This window comes from Oreochromis niloticus, linkage group LG7 (assembly GCF_001858045.2).
Source record: "Oreochromis niloticus isolate F11D_XX linkage group LG7, O_niloticus_UMD_NMBU, whole genome shotgun sequence".
NCBI lineage: Eukaryota > Metazoa > Chordata > Actinopteri > Cichliformes > Cichlidae > Oreochromis > Oreochromis niloticus.
This window is the reverse complement of record NC_031972.2, coordinates 1375795-1398219: the sequence shown is the minus strand read 5'-3', so window position 1 is coordinate 1398219 and position 22425 is coordinate 1375795. Positions and strand designations below refer to the sequence as shown.

At 43.1% G+C, this 22425-nt stretch overlaps 1 protein-coding gene across 1 annotated transcript; it reads left to right on the top strand.

The window, feature by feature from the left end:
- The first annotated feature begins 245 nt into the window (after nucleotides 1-245).
- Nucleotides 246-18653, top strand: slc7a10b (solute carrier family 7 member 10b). The gene is made up of 11 exons (XM_003439515.5): nucleotides 246-493; nucleotides 5694-5898; nucleotides 6833-6984; nucleotides 11586-11711; nucleotides 11798-11951; nucleotides 13774-13897; nucleotides 14636-14739; nucleotides 14830-14926; nucleotides 16243-16392; nucleotides 16837-17014; nucleotides 17092-18653. Exons 1-11 carry the CDS (start codon nucleotides 355-357, stop codon nucleotides 17220-17222), a joined length of 1560 nt encoding a protein of 519 aa, XP_003439563.1. The 5' UTR covers nucleotides 246-354; the 3' UTR covers nucleotides 17223-18653.
- The last annotated feature ends 3772 nt before the right edge of the window (nucleotides 18654-22425 follow it).

The following is a 22425-nucleotide window of genomic DNA, read 5'->3' as shown; positions in this document are numbered from 1 at the left end:
CCTTATTGCTCATGACAATACTTTTGAAAATATGAAATTAGATCTTTAAATCCTTCCAGAATTTGGGAGTTTCTCTCCGTCACTTAGGGTAAAAGAAGACTATGGTCCTTAAACTTCTTGCACTAATTCCTTTCAGTAGAACCGGGAGAAGGTGAGAGTGCGCGGGCCGTTTTCCTCTCGGTGTCCCTGAACGCCTCTTGGTGAGTCCTGGGTATTTAACATTCTACCCTGGACAGCGGCAGGTTGTTGCGCAAGCGCAGCCCATTCAGTCTGCATGAATGCGGAGTGAGGAGAGGACAGGAGCACTGGGAGTACTGGGACTGGGAGGATCGGACCGGACCCGGGCAGGCGGACATGGATGGACAGAACAGCGGCAGCATCTGCTCCCGGCCGCACGGCACCGGGACGCACGGCAAGAAGAAGAAGAAGATCCCCGACAGAGTGACTCTGAAGAAGGAGATCGGGCTGCTGAGCGCCTGCACCATCATCATAGGTGAGGCTGAAAAACAAGGAGATCCCTTCTTCTTTTGATTTAGTGCTGCAGAACTTTACATAAAGACTCGTTCTTTATCAGAGCTGTGCTGAAATGAACCAGCTCCTCTGTGGCTTATTAATAAGCTGAAAGCTGCACAGGAAACTCACAGCTTGTGGGGATAGAAAAATGAGGGAGTCCATATTTGTTGTGGGTTCACATCAAACTGAGTTGTAGTGCTTACGTGGCTGAAATACATGAAGTCCAGGAGCAGGCTGGTGGTGAAGCAGAAGATCATTGTCTGCTGGAGCAGAAGGAGAAGCCGGGACCTTTAAAGAGGAGCACCATCCAGGGCGGATGAAGGGAGGAGGCCTGCAGGAGCTCAAGTCTGTCTTAAAACTACTGTCAGCTTCAAACGGGCTCTTATTGTTCCTTCGTTTGATACTGGGCATGTTTGCAGTCAGCCAATCAAAATCCAAACTGCTTGTGGTGCGCAAAAAATAGTTTATCTAAAGCTAAATGAGTTCTTTTTAAAATATAAACTGTGTTTTTCTGCTTGGCATACAAACACAAAGAGGAACTTTTATATTATACTGAGCCTCATACATGGCTGTGGGTTTCCTTCAGCACTGGGACACAGAATCCTTCAGGGACTGAGCCTGGTGCTGAAGTGCCAAAAAGTGCAGTTCCTCTAATGTCCACTCGAGGCAGACACTCTCATGTTAAGCTCTCCAGCTTTACACGCAGAGTGATAAACTTGTTTACAGCCTGTTTCTGTACATAAGTTTGATCCACAGAATGTCCAGACACAGCCAAGAAGTTGAAGCTGCACACTATGGTGGCCTCAAGATCATTGACGGTGTGCTGTGATGATGAGAGAGCTTAGTCTGAAAGCAAAGGTGTCGATCTGCATTCTTACCCACGTCTATGATCACAAACTCTGAGTGGTGACTGTGAGAATGACATCACAGATACAACCAATGGAAATGAGCCTCATCTCCAGGGTTTCTGGGCTTTCCTTTAGGGTTGAAGAGTGAGGAACTGCCCACGCTGAAAGAAACCAGCTGCGGTGGTTCCAGGGGGGTTAGGGGGGATATGACCCCCTCAATAATCAGACCCAACCAATATAACCCCCCCAATAAAATTATGAATTATCTTGCATAAATAGGCTGTTTATTTATTTAGACAGAGATCTTGGCCGCCCCCAGTGTTCAGCACCAAGTTACGCTGATGGGTGGTTCAGCGTCTGTTCAGAATGGCACCTGGAGGCCTCCTGGTGAGGTGCTTCTGAAATGAGTTCCAGAGCAGACCCACGATTCTCTGGAGAGTCTCTTGGCTGTAAACATGTTTATTTCTGCACTGTAAAAAAAAAAAAAAAAAAAATTTGTAATATAAAAGTATTTTATTGTGTGTTTTACATTTTTTTTCTGCTTTTTTAGAATATCAATAAATTGACATAAATAGATTGTGATTTACATGTCAAATGTAAAATAACATAAAATTGGTGTAAATGTGCTGTAAAATTGGAAGTTTTTACATGAGAGTCTGTGGGGACTGACTCACTGCTGGAGCCAGGTTCAAGAGGACCGCCATGGTGGCTTTAGATAGCATAGAGGAGCAAAACAGTGAAGTGAGGTGATGCCAGTGAATCAGTGCAGGGAGGAGGCTGTGGTTGATGTATACGTCGACAGAACGTTGGACTTTAACACAGGATTTTGTTTTTTTGTTTTCAAACCAACAGACTAACTGATTTTGTTTTTGTGCATAAACCCAACCAAACATACCTGTGCTATATTTTACACTCCTATTAACGTTATTTAGGATGTATAGGGATAAATGACCTATCTCTTGTGAGGGACAGAGAGTAGACCCATGCAGCATGGAGAAGCAGGTATTCCCTAGTAGGTAGTGAGGGGCCAGAGCATTAACGGATTTGCTAGTGGGTGATATGTTCCCAGAGGTCAGAGTGAGTTAGAAGCCTGGCATATAAGTTCTGGACATACTGGAGCTTTTTCAAGCCTTTGCTGGAAATCATTAACAGAACTTCATTGTAGTAATTAGCGCACAGATGAATCTCTGCTACAGAATCAATGAGTAATGGCCAAAATCGAAAGGTGTAAAAAAGCTGCTTTGGTGACAGATATGATGTGAAAGCATACAGTCCAGAACGACACCCAGATTGCAAACCTCGGGGTTCATGTCAATGAGTAGATTTTTAGTCTGTCGGACTTTGGAGCTCACAACCAAGAGCTGTGTTTTATTTCTGTTGAGTTTGAGTAGGTTAGATGACATCCATGTTTTGATTTCATGCAGACAGGTGACAAGTGATTGTGGGAGGAGCTGAGTGGAGGGTTCGGTAGTGAGATGAAGTTGTGTATCATCAGCACGTAAGCAGAAACTATGGCAGCAGATGATCTGACCAAGGAAGAAAGACAAGAATCAGTCATGAGATCTCGAGTCATCCACAGTCCTGAAAGTCCTGAAAGTCTCCTTTTCTATCTTCTATCTTACCAGAGTTACTCTTAGATATCATGATGGGTTATTTTAACCTTGTGGTCTACTAGCAGGCACAAAATGCCTTCTAACAACATAGCTTAAATAAAAACAGAACAGCTCAATAAGGTACAAATTACACAAAAGAAGGAGTGAAATTTTATAGAAAACAGAAATGAAATAAATTTCAACAAGTCACCAAGAAAAAAAAACTATAATAAGGAGCTTTATGATGCAGGAAAAGATTTTCCTCATCTGTCCTTGTGACAGCAGAAACAGATGTTAGAAGAAGGATTCAGCTGTATGTCCAGCTGTTCACCACAGCCACAGTCATGTGGATGGGCTCTGCATCAGCTAAGCAGTGTTTTGATTCAAGCTGGATTCTTACAGCAGTGATGGGGAAAAATTTGCTCATCAAATAATATGGATGCATTAGCTGGAAGTTTAACATCCGAGCAGCAGTAATGTTCAAATCGATTTTTATCTATACAACGCCAAATCACAACAACAGTCGCCTCAATGTTCCTTCATGGTAACGTGTCCGGATTCATGCCATTTGGATTAACGTCCCCGCCCACCCAAAAAGTCCAAAGGCCTGGCACCCACACTGTGTCTGTGAGGTGTGAGTGCAGCCATGTCTCCATGAAACACATCAAACTACACTCATGATGAGTCTCTATCAGTTCACCGAGGTCGTCCATATTATTATCCAAGAAGCTCACATGATGAAAGCTGGAGAGACATTTAATTTCCTTCTCCCAGTTTGTCGCTTAGCTGCAGCTCTGAAAACCTACTCGCCTCCTCCGTAGCTCTTCAGGATTACAGACTTTGCTCCAGGCAGCCGAACTGGAGCAAGATTCTCTGTTGCCTCGTGTTTAATGACAAGAAAAAAAAAAAACAAGGGTCGACTTGTAAAAAACAAAAATGGTTTCACCTCGGTAGAAACACAATGAGTAACTAAAATGTGTTTTATTGGCTTAAATACATTTTTTTAAAAAGCTGCTGTAACAGGCTGACACTCTGCACAGAACAAAACATTTCTGTGCTTTGAAGCAGCTGTCTTTCATTTCTTTTTCACCACCAGTGATCAGTACAGTTCAGTCTTCCGGTGTGTAATGAGGATTCCAGCTGTTACGTCCGACCTACAGTGGTTTTATTATCTAGTAAATGGAGTGCTCCAAAGTGTTGTGAAGGGACTGAACCCCAGGCTGCTAACCTGCTGCCTCCATGGTTGTTGGTGCAGGTCTTGGCTAACTGGACCTCATCCACACTTGGCTTTATGTTTTTTTCCCTCCAGAACAAGAGAAAGGTTTTGTGTGCAGAATGCTGAAACACCTTTCCATTCACAGAGAGATGGAGGGAACAAACTGGCTGCTCTGCACGCTGCAGGGAGCTCTGCATCTGAAGTCATGTTTCTGTAGATTAAAACAAACTCGAATCTTTTTTTGGGACCTTTTAATTCCTTCAACATCGACATGTTTCAGAGAGGAAGCTGCAGGAATGAGCTGCTGCAGAAGGTGTGTCGGTCACTTCTCACCTCTGCAGACTGGAGTGGATAATTTATGTCTGGTTATGTAATGGCTGTGTGTGCCACTTGGCTGCCTTCTGCCACGCTACTGGTAGTGCTGTAGACTGAATGTGTCGGATCTACTGGTACTCCACGCTGCATACTGAGGCTCTGGGCAGGAGGAATTGTCCCCATCCTGAGTTATGGCCTTTATGTCCTCCTCTAACTCACTCTGTTATGGAGCTCTTTGTGTTTTAATGTCCTCTATATAAACTCAGAGGGGACCAGTTTGGACTTTGGAGCAGTAGAAATGTTCAGGATGTTCTCTGACAAAGAAGTCACATGTGAAAAGCACGTGCAAGGAGGATGGTGCTATGTGACCAATAAGAGAACAATCAGGACCCTGTGGGGTCACTACCCCCAGCTTCATTCTTTGCATTGTTTTCTGGGTCTCATTTACTGTTTTTTAGTATTTGACAGATTTCTGGACTGATAGCAAGCAAAAGCAAAATTCTCCTGAATGTATCTCATAAAGCTTGAGGTTGTTCATCTTCCCTTAGAGCCGTGAGGGGTTCAATATTTGAAACAATAATGTAGAGTGTAAGACCTTTGATGCTTTGGGCGCCCCCCGCAAAATCAATCAGGGCCTCCTACCTGACTTGCAGACATTTACACTAACACCTGATCCTCATCTCTGTGTCACCACAATACGTGAATACAAATGAATGTACAATGCCCCCCACCACCACCACCCCACACACACACACACACACACACACACACACACACACACACACACACACACACACACACACACGCACACAAAAGCTGAGGAGGGCAGGAACAGAGATGAAGAGAGCAGAATCGAGGGTGTCCCAGGTGTCCCAGGGCAAGGTGGGAGGGCTCACACACTGGACAGGTCACCCATCTGTCACAGGCCTAACAAAAGCAGGAAATAAAACCATACAAAGACACACAAGGAAAAAACTAACAAAGTAAACCAGGAAGTAACCAGAAGACTAACACTAAACATGATGACATAGACAGGACAAGAAAAAAAAGCATGGGAAGTAAAAAACACAAGGAATGACTAAAAACTAATGGAAACCATGGCAACAATAACACCTCACCAACAAAGCACCCCAATGTGACACATACCTCATGTGACCTGGGTTATTCAAGATATTAAAGATCTCGACTCCTGTTAAATGTGTTTGATAGGGAACATCATCGGCTCCGGGATCTTCATCTCTCCTAAGGGCGTCCTGGAGCACTCAGGCTCGGTGGGTGTGGCTTTAGTGGTCTGGGTGCTGGGAGGCTGCATCGCTGCGTTGGGCTCCCTCTGCTACGCTGAACTGGGCGTCACCATTCCCAAATCCGGAGGCGACTACTCCTATGTCACAGAGATATTTGGAGGTCTGACGGGGTGAGTGACCCTTTGTGTGTCCAGTACTTGTCACTTAATTAGGATTAGGATGATGAAAATCTAAATGTCAGATGCTTTTCTCTCTGAGCTGTGCACTGTTGCTCGTTACTGGTTATGGCTGCACTTTTTCACAAACTGTGGCGTAACTTGAGCCTGCTCTGTGTGCTTTTAAGTTCAAATCTGGAAATAACATAAAAGAGGAAAGGAGCAAACTCTTTGCCACAGCTCTGTACAATAAATAAATATGACTTGTTATCAGGGTTAATGCCAGTAAATAACTTTTCTGACCAGTGTAGGTCAGTCTACATGGACAGGTAAAAGGTGTAGCTTCATACTACACATGGAGACAGATATGGAAGACATGAATTTGCACAGCTAACCAGCAGGTTCTTACCATCAACCAAACATTTACATGTTCTGCCGTCATACAGGCAAGTTGTGCACCAATAACTTTCCGAGTTGTTGTTTATGTAAAATTTTTTGTTACGCCTTTTCTTTGGAAGGATGCAGACTCATTAACTCGAATGTGTGTAGCAGAAGCATCTCGTTGTGGTGGATGAAGGTGATGTCACCAGGAAGCTGCTGCTGCTCGCTTCACACCTCAAATCAAACTGGAGGATTCCCTAAAGTGGCTCATGATACAGAAAGATATTTCACTGCAATAGAAACCCGTCTCAGTCCTTCTGTCAAAGACATGCTGAACAAAAGAAAACAGTTTGGGCTACAGAGCCCGGTTATTCTGGATTGTCTTACGAGTGCCATGAATACTCCAGAAGTCTAGAGGTTCTTTGGCTGCTCTCACACTGGACGTGGTCTTTTTTATATTCACCAGTGAAATCCACGGTGAGGGCTTTGCCTCGTGGTTTGGTGTCCTGCTGAGTTATGGAGAGTTTCTGAATCTGTGTTTGTCACTGAAGCTCCTTCTCTCTTCCAGATTCCTCCTGTTGTGGAGCGCCGTCCTCATCATGTATCCGACCACGCTGGCCGTCATCGCACTTACCTTCTCCAGCTACGTCCTACAGCCGGTCTTCCCAAACTGCGTTCCACCATACATGGCAACACGGATGCTGTCTGCCACCTGTCTCCGTGAGTGAGAACTTTATCAAACAGAGTAGCCTTTGTTGAGTGTGATGCCAGTTCATCAAGTCAGAAGAATTGCTTCATTATTTTTTCTTCTGTGGAAAACTTATAAGGTTGAGCTTTCAGGCCCACAGGAGATGCAGTAGGAATCGGGAACACCTCGGACGCTGTAGCGATGAAACACGTTTCCAACCAAATTCGTTGTCCCAGAAACTTTTTGTAAAAGGTGCCTTCAGACTGTCTGATTGAAATGGCAGATTTTCGTGGCGTATCTGAATATACATACACCTCCATTAATATTTGTTGCACCTCAACCAAGATCCTTTTGGTATCCATCAACAGGTTTCTGGTATAATTCTGGTTTATATTTAATTAATTAATTAATTCTTGGAAAAGTCAGTAGAGTTAATTTATATTGGTTGGTTTCCTGTCACAGATCCAGCTTTTAAGCATATACCACAAATTTTCAGCAGTGTTGAGGTCGAAGCTTTGGGAGGCCCATTCCATAAGCTTAATGCTAACTTGGTTTATCCAAAACCAGTTCTGTTGTGTGTTTGGGATCATTGTCCTGTTGGAACCCACGGCTGTGTCCAAGTTTCACACGTCTAGCTGCTGATTGGAGAAGTTGAAGGTTGTGGAGGTAGTCCTCCTTCTTTATTCCATCCACTTTGTCTAATGTACCTGCACCACTGGGAGCAAAACAGCCCAGAGCATGATGCTACCACCACCATGCTTCACAGCTACAGTGTTCTCAGGTTTGAAAGCCTCACCTTTACTCCTCCAATCAGCTCCATCTTTGTCTCGTTTGACCATCAAACTTTTCTCCAGAGGGCGTTTGGCTCGTCCACGTGGGCAGCTGCAAATTTCAGTTGAGCTCCTTGATTTTGGAGCAGGAGCTTCATTCTTGGTCAGTCCATGGAGATGTGAGACTGGCTTCACTGTTCACAGTGATGCTGGCGCTCCAGCAGATTCCAGTCAGGCTTGATCCTGGGTTGTTCCTGAACATCCCAACCAGTTTCCTTTCCAGTCTGGGTCTTCTCCCAGACCTCAGTGGTGACAGATCTGAGTAACTTGTACTTGTGTGATCCTGGAACCTTGTTCATAAATGGCTCAGAGAGACTTCTCAACTTGTGTAAATCTACAGTTCTGCTTTTTAGATCTTCACTGAGATGGTCGGACTTTCCCATTGTTCCCAGTATTGGTCAATCCAGTGAGTGCTGTCAAACAAATCCTTTTTATGCTGCCGAGAGAATCTGTCAGTTGTAATTAACCATGATCACTAATGAGAAGTTAACAGGCCTCGGCCAAGTTTAAAGACATTATAGAACCTCCAACATCTTTTATTAGAAGCTTTCAGCACGTGTAGGTAAACATGTCGGTATAAACACTTGTGTCCAATCAAAATGAATTCAGAGTTGAGCACCCAGATCTTGTTTTTTAAAGCAGTCCACCCTGGAACAAGAACCGTTCAAAGAAATCAGTGAATGCCCAGAATTACCACGACATTCATGCCTGTGATGAGTGGATGGAAACCTCTGACCTCAGCTGTATCCCATGATACTGCTGCTCAGCATTCATCTTTAGAAACAGTTGTGCTGATCAGAAACATACTGGTTGCTGTTTTTAACAGAGCTTGAATGTGTTTCCAGATTTGGGGGATTTTGTCTGGAGTGGTCAACTGGAAGAATGACTAAGGCAGAAATTCTGTGTAAAAAAAGCCTTTAATAAAAAACAAATCACATGTTCAGTGTGATCCAGCGTGGAGAATAACGTCATGGAGCTGCAGACTGCGGGCTGTGAGGCTGCTGTGCTGCTCGTCGTGTCCTCATCTTCCCTCTGTGCTCCAGAGAGCAGTGATGCAGCATTACTTGAATGTCAGAGGAGAGTAAAGTGTGTTAAAATGCTTCGAATAAAAAATGCATTGGAATCCTGGAGGAGGAAGAAGAGCAGGACCAGGAGACAAGATGAGCTAAAATCATTTAAACCCTCAGAATCAAAGATTATCCATGTTTTGTCTGTCAGTGTGTCCATTATTCAGCGTCATGTGTGTGGCTTCAGCAGTTTACAGTTTCTATAGAGCGGTTTGGTGCTCAGGGTGTGAATGAACTGAAGAAGCAGCAGCAGAGGGATGTTTGTTTCACATTCTGCTTGAAAGCAAACAGTTTGCACAAAGCTGAGTGTTTATAGCTGCTCTGAAAGGCTACACTCCAAAGCAGAGTCAAAAGTCTGCCTTCATAGAGAGCGACAAAGTGCAGTGAATGGTAGAAATGAGCATAATGGCGCACACTTTTGAACAGACCCTCGTTGAAGGCTTTCATGCTGTTAAACTCAGTTGTTCACACATGAAGTGAGCTCTGTGTAAAGAATGAGAAGAAAGACGGCGAAAAAAGTGACCTGGCTGCTTTCTCTGCTCTTCGGGTCTGCAGATTTTCTGCCCTCTCACGGCTGTCCAGCATTTCTGTTACACAGCTCAAATGATGGCAGTTTCATGCATATATAAACTGTGTATAAAAGTGCACTTTGCCAACTTAAAGTCACACGTAATTTGGTTTGGGAGGTCCAGTCATGAAACCTTAGTGTTGAAATTTTGACACCGTGTGTGTTTTATGGAGGTAGAAGTGACAACAGCACAGAAACTCCAGTTAGGTGAGCGAAGGCGATCTATAGAGAGCAAAACAGTGTTTTTGTATCAGGCTGCAAACATTTGTTTTTCTGCTGTAGTTTGAACTTTGGACATCAGAGGAACTGCAGCTTTTTTAGCACTTGCCAGTTTTTATATACATTTGTACTCCAGCACATGACACCAGGAATCTCTATAATAAATGGAAGTCCATCTTTGGAGGTGGATTCATGCCATAGATCGTATTTGTTTGAGTTCAGCTGTGAACTATCAGTACAGGGTCATTTTTAGGTTACCTGGAACTTTATAAAGTAATACAAGGCTGTCTAAAAGTCTCAAACAGTTACTGCTTGTCTGCGCTGAATTAGGCTGTTAGACACATTAACATGGAGCACATAAGCTAGCTCTTTGGTCCCATTCCTTTCACTGTAAAGTTGTCCACGAGGGAACTGACTCCTCCTGGGTTTGGACTGACGACCTTGGCTTGTTAGGTAAATGTGTAAGCTACTACACTATGGAGTGACTGGAAAGGCTGGCTATAAAAACTCTTTAAGTTCACTAATCCAGTGGGGTAAAATAAAAACTCTTAGATCTGAGAAAAAATCTTAAAAACAGGGTGTGACTCGAAAAATTCATCTGTTTTTATCAAAAATTGATTCAAAGATACAGAGTGTCATTAGAAGTGTAAGGCCAGTCAGTGAGGACGACAGAAGAGCCCGAGCAGAGGTCACGACCCCTCGGGCTGCCTAATTGGTTGATGTCTTGTAACCGGCTGCAAATGCTTGATCAATGAGTAAGTAACGTCTGGGCTGGAATCTGAAGTGAGACAGCTGGACTCCTGACGCCCTCCTTCACACTCGTTCTTGGAACGGGATCCTGAAACGTGAGCTCGACCCGGCCTCCTCAGAGGGTGGCCGAGGGGCACCCAGACGGTTTTGTTCGCCCTTCGCAACGGAAGTGGTTTGTTTTGTGTGGCTGACAGCCTGCCTTTGTGCCGGAGAGCGAGGCCACCATGAGAGCGAGCCGGGGAAAGCCGCTGACAGTGATAGACGAGGTGAAACAATCACGCCCTCTCTCACTCGGCCTTTTCCCACATTCCTGCCTCCCAGGGTAACCGGCTGCTGCCGCCCACTGCCGGTGAGAGCACCCGCACTGGGACCGCGGGATGTAGACCAGATACTGCTGCTGATCTTATTAAAGGAGCACTCCACCGGCTTTACGTGTTGATCTCAGTCCAGACCAGCAACCTTTGGTCAGTCTCCAGTGATGTCCAGCTCAGTACCAGTCAGACGGGGACTGGTGATCCAAAACTGTGTTGTCCTCTTACCCAGACAGGTCTTACTCCAGGAGGCCTTTTTTCCTTGCCCTGCCAATAAGGAGGCCATCACTAATGGAATCCATTACGCTCAGCGATGGCAGCTAGTCGTCTTAGAGGTTCCATATTTTTCTGTCTGGATTTACTTCCATAGCCTTTTGCTTGACTCTCAAAGAAATCAGAGTTTTCCTTCCCCGAGATCAGGGCTGTCAAACATAAGCCCCGAGGGCCCACTAGAGGGCTTTGGAAAATGTGAAGGAGGGCTTAAATTTTAAACTTTTCAACTTTTTTCCTTCATTATTCTTTAACTCTCAGCCCAGACGTGGCTCCACAGAGCGGTGACCTCCAGCATGCAGCTGTTAACAGGAGCAGCTGAGCCCAGAAGGATTGAGCTTGGAGACATGTTACTGCTTATTGGTGGTTCGTTTAAAAGTCTCATTAATGTGTGGAGGTTATTTTGCTGTGCAGAAAGAAAATAACAAATCCTAAGCGTTTATTTCCTGAGGAGAGCTTTCTGCAATAATCCAGCAGAAAACGCCCCCCTCAGAATCAGCTGATAGTTTTTGATCTTTAATGGAGACGTGCCAAGTTTGACCTTTATACTGTAGAGATGTTCTGAGCACCCTCTGTCCTCCCGAGTGTGTCGTTAACGAGGTTCTGTGCTCGGCTCAGTGCTGCTGACCTGGGTGAACTGCTCCAGCGTCCGCATGGCCACCAGGATCCAGGACGTCTTCACGGTGGGGAAGCTGATGGCGTTGGGCCTCATCATTGTAGTTGGTCTGGTCCAGATCTTCAACGGTAAATCTGCCAGCCCTCAACAGATTTGACGCTTTTCGACTTCCTGAAGTAAAGCTAAAAGCTCTGATGTCTCATGTAACCACCAGGAAACTATGAAGCGCTGACGCCTCAGGTGGCCTTCTCTCTGGAGAGGACGCCGTCGGTTGGGCAGATCGCGCTCGCCTTCCTGCAGGCGTCCTTTGCCTTCAGTGGCTGGAACTTCCTCAACTATGTGACAGAGGAGGTGGTCGAACCCAGACGGTGAATATTCACACTTCTCATCACCGTGGTTTTGCTTTCACAAATTATTGGGAACGTTCTAAAGATACGTAAGTGCCCAAACACAAGAATTTCATCCAAATTAAACTTTAAAGGAAACGTCAGACATCAAGGAAAATCAAGGAGACTGGAAAGTGAGAAACTAGCCTGCTTACAGTAACCAGATCACCACCAACTCATCAAAAGGTCCTAATTAGAAAATAGGATCGTTAATGTGCTGCAATATTTTTTTTCATTCTGTATATTAATCGAAAATTGCTGAGACCAAAAAATGATTTAAAAACTAATCTTGCACTTTTGTAATCCTCCGTCCATCATCGTTTTATTCAAACAAACCAAATGATGTCTAACACTTCCTTTAATGTTTGTTTTTGGCTGCTACGTCTGCCTTTTTTCAGCAGAGTGATGCTCCTTGATCCTGATTATTTCTCCGATTTTATTCACCACGACCGTGTTAAATAGATGTGGTAACACTTTGTAAAACCCAGCTGTGAGGCTTACAGGTTCACATTTTTCTTTATTTCTTTATTTATTGCTTTCTGTTTAAGACACACAAGAACAACAGAAAAATGACATCTAGTAGGAAAGAATGAGACTTAAGGTCATCGCTGATGATGACTGAGACCTCACAGGGTTAATAAATGGAAAATTTCTAGTTAATTAACTTTTATGTTCAGTAATAGGTAAATGGATCGGAAACCATACAGCTGGTGATGATGAGTCAGAGGGACTGCTGTTTCCTTCTGTCTGCCCCTCGGCTCTTCAGTGTTGGAGTTACTCAAAAAAGTAATGTATTACACACAGGACTGATGCTGAAGGCCTGTGAGGCCGCAGCAGCTTTCATGTAAAATAATTATTTAACTATTTATTATTTTATGATTTTTTCCACTGTTTGGAACAGTACTACAGTTTAGTTAACTGTCAGGCTGCCATTTATTACTGATGGTTATTATAAAGTGTTACCAAATATGTGAGTAAAATATAAATGTATGCAACTTCCTTTAAAGTGGATCCTTTCTGCTCATTTCCAGCTCCATGTTTTAATTCTTGGACTCTGCTAGAGGAGCTTTGCATGAGTCACAGTTCAAAATAATCCTCCTCTATCTCATACTGGGCTGTGTTGCAGACCCTCAGCTGAAACAAGAAGTTGTAGCTCCTCCCCTTTTAAATCAACTTTCTTCTGATTGGTTGATGGAAAATTGGAAGAGAAGTGGGTGGGGCTCTTTGCCTGAGATGATAAAATTAGGGACATCCCCTCTCCATGACATCATACAGAGCTAGGAATAAAAAAAAAAAACCTGTGAAGCCTGAGATTCTGGCTCACAGGGACTTCCTGTGCAGATGTTGATCTAAAACTTTAATTTCATGCTCTACAGTAAAAGTTTCACAGGTTAGAGGTAAATGTCAATCATATATATTTCACCTCTGTAATATTCTTGATATTTATAATTGAGCGATTTGTGTATATTAGTGCTATTTCTTAAATCTGTAAACTTTGAAATATATTGTATTATTTAATTAGTTATGTCTGTTACTGTTAATATCTTGGAGCAACCACATAATTTCCTTGGGGATTATTAAAGTATTCTGAACATGCACCACAGAGACGTGCCATATATGACAGGAAATAAGCAGAATATTTCCACTTTGATAGAAGTCTGCTGTCTGATGGTCAGCTCACTTGTTTCAGTGAGCTGACCACCAGACCTTCCTGTTTGAAAAGCTCATCCTTCAACTTCATGTGTGGTTGTAAATGTTTTGGTTTGGACTGTGTCGTTTGTGCATGGTGCGTGGCCTCGGTCAGGAATCTACCTCGTGCCATCTACATCTCCATCCCATTGGTGACCTTTGTGTACACGCTCACCAACATCGCCTACTTCTCCTCCATGTCGCCCGAGGAGCTGCTGTCATCCAATGCTGTGGCTGTAGTGAGTAACATGGAAATCATGGGCTCGATTATCCAACCCTGTCTGCTGAAAATGACGTGTTCATGCAACCAAACTGCTTTTTTAATTATGTTTCAAGGGGAAAGGTAGAAAGGGAGCAGTCATGTGTAACACAAAGACAGACAAAGCCTGCATTTGGAGATGTAGCCTGATGAACCAGATAAAGTTAACCACTATTAAAGGGATAGGCCCTCCCACAGCTAAATTTACACATTTTTCCTCTGACCTATTGTGCTGTTTATGCAGCTGAGTTATATCCCCCAGTGTTGGAGAGACCACGACAGTACTAAATACCCTATAATGAGCACACATACCTACCCTATACATGAAAATTTAGGATTGACAAAGTAGTCAAATATGCATGCACAGACTGAAAACCCTCCCACAACACATTGTAAAACCTTTACATGTATACATGCAATCAGTAACCAATCAGTGTTAAGCTTTGGTTGTGGAAAGGACTCAAATGAGAGTCAAGAGAACAAAACTCAACAAAAAGTGTCTTCATATCCCAACGTTCTGATGAAAAAGAAAGTTTGGTTGATTCTGACTTAAATCAGACCTGTGGGTACCTGTCCCTTTGTTCTAGTGTGCTTAAAAGTGAGGTAATCTATTTCAGCTTAGGTCAGCCAATCAGAGTCTGCGGGACCCAAACAGATTAAAAGAACACTGCTGTGGTCTGAGCGTGTTGGTCAATCTTTCTGTTGTTCTGCTCTCCAGACGTTTGGTGAGAAGCTGCTGGGAATGTTCTCTGTCATCATGCCGATCTCTGTGGCTCTGTCTACCTTTGGAGGAATCAACGGCTACCTGTTCACCTCTTCCAGGTGAGCCGGACTTCCTGTTTTTCTGTGGTTTTGAATACTGACCCAGCTCGGAAGCAGCTGCTAAGTTCGGTCTGGTTTTCCTATCGACAGGTTGTGCTTCTCGGGAGCTAGAGAAGGTCACCTCCCCAGCCTTCTGGCCATGATCCACTATAAGAAATGTACGCCCATCCCCGCCCTGCTCGTCTGCGTATGTACACATCGATATTACAGAAGACTCAGTTTCTATGCTTTCTACACATAAACAGTATTTTAATTGTTTTTAACTGCAGAATGCTGTTTTTAAATATTTTTATAAAAATTCTCTCTAACTCTGTGAGCTTTAAGTCCCATTAGCTTCAACCCCGAACCCAGCGCTATCAGCATATCAGATTTATGGCTTTAAAAAAATCAAACAAAATCAAAAACTGTTTGCATATTTAAAAAAATAATCATTTTCTTTTCCTCCAGAACCTATGGTTAAATAGATTTCCACATACAGATGTGTCAGTCTGCAAGAGAGTAACCAATTTTGTTACCAAAAGTTTTTAAAACCTTTTTTTTTATTTAAACAAACTGCTTGTGTGGACTCCCTTCTTTGACCAGTTTGGGGGTTTGTCCGGGACAAAAGGAGCTGAATTGGGAAGCACAGTGTTGTGAAAAAACTTGGCATGGTTTCTAAAACAAGTGTCCATAGATGCAAGAGAACCTGTTACAATAGCTAAACAAAGGTAAACAAAAAGAACAATATCAAATGTTTCTTATTAGATTAGATTGATATTTAATTTTAAATATCGCAATTATCATAGGAATCTGTTATTGTGGCACCCTTAAAAATACAACTACCTTTATTTCTGGATTTTCAGATAACTGAACAGATCGGATTACAGATTACTGATCAAAGTTGGATATATTATGGTGTTAATATTTTTTTCCTAATAACAACTTTTCCCATTGGTTGGTCCAGACTTTTTTTTAAAACAAAAAATCCTTTATTCGGCTGAATGTTAACTGAACCCCAATGGGTGGGTCAGATCACCATTACCAATCCCATGTGACCATAGCATGGTATTACCTTGAGATAGCCCATGATGGTGAACTTGGAGTGGGTAGTGGTTAGAGTGATCCTGCACCTATCAGCTGATCTTAAAAAAAGACTTCCATTGCCTCTTTCTCTCCCATGTTGGACAAACACCAACAGCAGAAGGAGAGACTCTCTGGAGAAGCAGCTGAATGACTGTGAGGACTGCCACAACAACAACCTGCTCATACCACTGACTGCAAAACATGGGCTAGGAAGGGCTGGATGTAGCTGATTAGCAGGGATTAAACAGAATAAAGACCCATCCTGGTTTAAACTGACATACAGTCAATATAGACTTAAAATGTTAAAGTTGGTCACCAGATTGACTTGGTGAGTGTTAATTTACCATGGTGGTCCATCCAAGCAAAGTCTGCGTGTGGAAAAACTGTCAAAAACTCTTCTTCAGTCATGTTCACGCAGTCACGTCTAACCTTGTGTTACAGTGCACTGCCACCATCATCATACTCTGCATTGGAGAGACGCACAATCTGATCAACTACGTCTCCTTCATCAACTACCTGTCATACGGTGTTACCATTGCAGGCCTGCTGTACTACCGCTGGAAGAAACCCAACTTGTACCGACCAATCAAGGTGAACCCAGCAGACTTCTAAATGGTAAATGGTAAATGACCTGTATTTATATAGCACTTTTCTGGTCCCTAAGGACCCCAAAGCGCTTTACATATCCAGTCATTCACCCATTCACGCACACATTCACACACTGGTGATGGCAAGCTACGTTGTAGCCACAGCCACCTTGGGGCGCACTGACAGAGGCGAGGCTGCCGGACACTGGCGCCACCGGGCCCTCTGACCACCACCAGTAGGCAACAGGTGAAGTGTCTTGCCCAAGGACACAACGACCGAGACTGTCCGAGCCGGGGCTCGAACCGGTAACCTTCCGATTACAAGGCGAACTCCCAACTCTTGAGCCACGATCGCCCACGATCTACCAGCTGTTACCTGTTAACTGTTCATATCTGCAACTCATCAGGTTTCACTGACTTCCCACCATGTATTTGCTGCCTTCTCCAGGTGAACCTGGTGGTTCCTGTGTGCTACTTGATGTTCTGGGCAGTGCTGCTGGGATTCAGTCTTTACTCTGAGCCAGTGGTTTGCGGTGTTGGACTAGTCATCATGCTTACGGGTGTACCTGTCTACTTCCTGGGTGTGCATTGGAAAGAGAAACCAAAGTGTATCTATAACTTCATTGGTGAGTTTCTAAAGAAATTACTTTGTAGGGTTTAATTTGACTTGTTTTAATACAACTTGTGATTTGTCTTTCTGCAGAGAGGGCGACACATGTGGGCCAGAGGTTGTGTTTTGTGGTCTTTCCTCAGCTCGACCCCATCGAGCTCGCCAGTCCTCCAGAGTGGACTGACCGCTCATCAGGCAGGGGAAGCGTGTCTGTCAATTCTTAAAACTCTTATCTGGAAACATAAAGATCTTCTGGGGTTTTTTTTATCCTGTTTTTACTGATCATCAAACAAGTCCAGACACCTGTTCCAGTCATGGGAGCTTTCTGTCTGATTTTTGAACCTTCGAGACTCTGATTTTTGTTTTTCTAAAGTCGAGTGGAATGCCCACTGTTCTGTGCGGGCTGCGTACAATTTTTTTTCTCCATCTACTTTTCTACTAAGTCTTCAAGTACACCAACCTAATGCCAACAGTGTCACGCTGTGACAGGACTTTTTATTTCCACTTTGGAACCATCTGTTCCTCCTTTGGTAACATGACAGAACAGTGACTCTCTCTGAATGTTGCTGGTATTTTATTGTGCCTTCAGGTCTTTTCACACCAAGTCAAAATCCAAGTTACAGTTGGAAAACTGTAGGAAAAACAAAACGTGCACATTGTTTGTTAAAGTCACTTAAAATAGCCAAACCCTTTCTCATTTTCAGATCCATCCATGTCACCAGAGTGTCACGGGGCTCTTTTAAGATACACCAATAAAAAAGTGATACTGGAACAGCAGGCTAGATGCTTTAGATTTGGCTAGATTTAGAACCTAGGCTGAAGTCAAAGATAGCTGTTGTGATAAATTTTGTTTTTTTTCGTCTGTCTTCTTGGATATTTGCCCCATTTATTTTCATTTGCCTGAGCAAAATGTTTCTTCAGACCAATCTAGTATCTGCTAATTAGTTCCCATGCATTAAAAATGAAGATTTTACATGTTTAAATGGGGAAAATGATCGACATTTGGAGGCAGGAGGCGTTGGCAGTGGCAATAATTATTTTACTGCTCACAGAGTCCTGGGAGAGATTTTTTTCCTTTCTGCTCTAATAAAGTGGACTGATAATTCTTTCCCTTATTTGTAGTCATACATCTGCTGTGCTGTTCATATGAAATATGACCAAAATTTGGTAATGCCACACACATGGCTCTGTATGATGTCAGCAAGCACAGATATTCCTAATGTGGCCATCTTAGACCTAAACTCCACCAACTTTCTGTTCAAACCTTCTGTTTTTGTGAGGGGCAGCCAATCAGAAAAAAGTTACTGTCTTGTTTCAGACAGTGAACGAAAGGATTACTTTACTCTAGAAGAGTCCTTGAATGTAAATATGGAGCTGTAACATTAATAATAACACCTTCTCCTTGTCCCAAGGACTCACCACAGCAGATGGAGCTGCATATTTCCATTTGGTGAAGCTGCAGCCCCCCCCCCATTAATCCAGGCTTGGGATTGGTACAAACCTGTAACCCTGTAGGTTTATATCTCCTCCTTGTCTTGAACCAATTCAATTCAATTCAATTCAATTTTATTTATATAGCGCCAAATCACAACAGAAGTCGCCCTCAAGGTGCTTTATATTGTACAGTAGATCGCACAATAATACATATAGAGAAAAACCCAACAATCATATGACCCCCTATGAGCAAGCACTTTGGCGACAGTGGGAAGGAAAAACTCCCTTTTAACAGGAAGAAACCTCCGACAGAACCAGGCTCAGGGAGGGGCGGGGCCATCTGCTGCGATTGGTTGGGGTGAGAGAAGGAAAACAGGATAAAGACATGCTGTGGAAGAGAGACAGAGATTAATAACAGATATGATTCAGTGCAGAGAGGTCTATTAACACATAGTGAGTGAAGAAGAAACACCCAGTGCATCATGGGAATCCCCCAGCAGCCTACACCTATTGCAGCATAACTAAGGGAGGATTCAGGGTCACCTGGTCCAGCCCTAACTATATGCTTTAGCAAAAAGGAAAGTTTGAAGCCTAATCTTAAAAGTAGAGATAGTGTCTGTCTCCCGAATCCAAACTGGAAGCTGGTTCCACAGAAGAGGGGCCTGAAAACTGAAGGCTCTCCCTCCCATTCTACTTTTAAATACTCTAGGAACAACAAGTAGGCCTGCAGTGTGAGAGCGAAGTGCTCTAATAGGGTGATATGGTACTACAAGGTCATTAAGATAAGATGGGGCCTGATTATTTAAGACCTTGTATGTGAGGAGCAGGATTTTGAATTCAATTCTGGATTTAACAGGAAGCCAATGAAGGGAAGCCAATACAGGAGAAATCTGCTCTCTCTTTCTAGTCCCTGTCAGGACTCTTGCTGCAGCATTTTGGATTAACTGAAGGCTTTTCAGGGAGTTTTTAGGACATCCTGATAATAATGAATTGCAGTAGTCCAGCCTGGAAGTAATAAATGCATGAACTAGTTTTTCAGCATCACTCTGAGACAGGATATTTCTAACTTTAGAGAAGTTGCGCAAATGGAAGAAAGCAGTCTTACATATTTGTTTAATATGTGCATTGAAGGACATGTCCTGGTCAAAAATGACTCCAAGGTTCCTCACAGCATTACTGGAGGCCAAGGTAATGCCATCCAGAGTAAGAATCTGCTTAGATACCATATTTCTAAGATTTTCAGGGCCGAGTACAATAACCTCAGTTTGATCTGAATTAAGAAGCAGAAAGTTAGCGGCCATCCAGGTCTTTATGTCTTTAAGACATTCCTGCAGTTTAACTAATTGGTGTGTGTTACCTGGCTTCATGGATAGATAGAGCTGCGTGTCATCTGCATAGCAGTGAAAATTTATGCTATGTCTTCTAATGATGCTGCCTAAGGGAAGCATGTATAATGTAAATAGAATTGGTCCTAGCACTGAACCCTGTGGAACACCATAATTGACCTTAGTGTGTGAAGAGGACTCTCCATTTACATGCACAAATTGGAGTCTATTAGATAGATATGATACAAACCACTGCAGCGCAGTACCTGTAATACCTACAGCATGTTCTAATCGCTCTAATAGGATATTATGGTCGACAGTATCGAACGCAGCACTGAGGTCTAGCAGGACAAGCACAGAGATGAGTCCACTGTCAGAGGCCATAAGAAGATCATTTGTAACCTTCACTAAAGCTGTTTCTGTGCTGTGATGAGCTCTGAAACCTGACTGAAACGCCTCAAATAAGCCATTCCTCTGCAGATGATCTGTTAGCTGTTTGACAACTACTCTTTCAAGGATGTTTGATATGAAAGGAAGGTTGGAGATTGGCCTATAATTAGCTAAGACAGCTGGGTCTAGAGATGCTTTTTAAGTAAAGGTTTAACTACAGCCAGCTTGAAGGCCTGTGGTACATAGCCGATTATTAGAGATAGGTTGATCATAGTTAAGATTGAAGCATTAATTAATGGCAGGACTTCTTTGAGCAGTTTTGTAGGAATGGGGTCTAAAAGACACGTTGATGGTTTGGAGGAATTAATTATTGAAGTTAACTCAGAAAGATCAATTGGAGAAAAAGAGTCTAACTTAACATCGATGGTACTAAAAGTAGCTGTAGATAATATTACATCTGTGGGATGATTATTGGTAATTTTTTCTCTAATGATAAAAATTTTATTTGTGAAGAAGTTCATGAAGTCATTACTAGTTAACGTTAAAGGGATTGTTGGCTCAGTAGAGCTCTGACTGTTTGTCAGCCTGGCTACAGTGCTGAAGAGAAACCTGGGGTTGTTCTTATTTTCTTCAATCAGTGACGAATAGTAAGATGTTCTGGCTTTGCGGAGGGCTTTCTTATAAAGCAGCAAACTATTTCTCCAGGCTAAATGATGATCCTCTAAATTTGTGACACGCCATTTCCTCTCCAGCTTACCAGGCAGCTTGTGTGTCTAAGGCAAATGTTAAACCACCACATCAGCCCCCAAACTGTTACCTGCTAATCAGAATGAGTTACAGATTTTATTTTTTAAATAAATAGAAAAGTGACATTAAGAAAGGATGACATTACAGACTGTGTGCAAGACGCCAGAGTAGGTGTTTAGTGAAAATTTCAGACTTGGTGTGATTAGCTCTTTATTTGGTGAAATGTGTATAAAATGTGGTGTATTAACTGATTCACTGTTAGAGATTTTAATATATTTGCGAGTGCCTTTTTGCTTTGTTTGTTGCATAGATTGTCTGAGAATTACTTTGGTCTCCTGTTGGCTGTTTCTGTGTCACTATAAAAAGAAACCTGCTGTAAATAAACCAGGCGGAGCACAAAGCACTGCCACATCCAAAAGACCGAGGGCAAACTCAAGCTTAAAAAAATGTTGCTAACAAACTAGTTGTTCTCACGTTACCTGCTGCTCTCATGGATGAATTAAATGATGCTGTGACCGTGAGTGGATTCAGACATAGGATTTGTGTAATCCACAGCAGTCTAACACTCTGTGGCACTTTATGTTGTGCATGTAAAGTGTTGCTAATGCAGGATGTTACTGAGACAGAATTAGCCCTCCTTGCAGTCACGTCTGCTGGTCAGGTTGGAGCTGTACTGTTAGCAAAGCTTCTCACCTTTGCTAACAGTACAAAACTAACTTTCTTCGATTTCCTGCTCTGTGCAGTTTCTTCTTGTGCAACATGTTATTCTAAGAAACTGTGAACAAGACCCTCTTTCAGTTCTAAGGTTTTATGTATTAGGACATAAAAAATCATCTGGTCTTCAGCAGGTTCTAAACATATTACACTGTATCAGCAGCATGAGGCAGCATGCAGAAACAGGCCCCACGCATCATTCAGCAGCTTCGAGAAGCTCCTTTAGCAGTAATAAGTTGCAGTGATGATTTCCTGTGTGACTTTATCAGGCTCTCACATCACTGTGGAGGAGTTTTGGTTTCTTCGCCTCATTGAGGTTTGCAGCATTAATTCATGCACAGCTCTTTGAGGACTGGACTTTGGACCATTGCAGCAGCTCAGTGCTTTTCTTTTTCATCCGTTCTGCTGCTGTGCTTGGATCATCGTCCTGCTGATGACCCAGTTTGGTCCAAGCTTCAGCTGTGGGACACCCGGCCTCACACTGACTCTAGAATACTTTGGTATACAGAAGACTTCATGGTCCAATCAGATCATCATCCCTCTACCACCATGCTGACAGCTGCTATGAGGTGTTTAGTTTTGTAAATTATGGACAGATATTTCCACTTAGGTCTCATCTGTCCAAAGGAAACTGTCTCGAGGTTTGTTCAATTTCAGCTTCATAAACTTGAGCCACGCTGCGATGCTGTCCCTGACTCTACTGAAGCCTGTAGTCAGAGATGGAGATCTTGATGGGGGGTTTTTTCCACCTCCAAACCAGCAAACTGCCAAAATTTCAGCTTTTATAGAGGTGCTTACACCGGCTGAGGATCATCTA

Bases quoted from the DNA above. Each gene is read 5' to 3' on its own strand.
- slc7a10b (XM_003439515.5), top strand. From the start codon at position 355: ATGGATGGACAGAACAGCGGCAGCATCTGCTCCCGGCCGCACGGCACC. The intron at 6,985-11,585 runs GTGAGTGAGAAC...TGCTCGGCTCAG, and splicing joins GCTGTCTGCCACCTGTCTCC to TGCTGCTGACCTGGGTGAAC. The intron at 16,393-16,836 runs GTGAACCCAGCA...TGCCTTCTCCAG, and splicing joins ACTTGTACCGACCAATCAAG to GTGAACCTGGTGGTTCCTGT.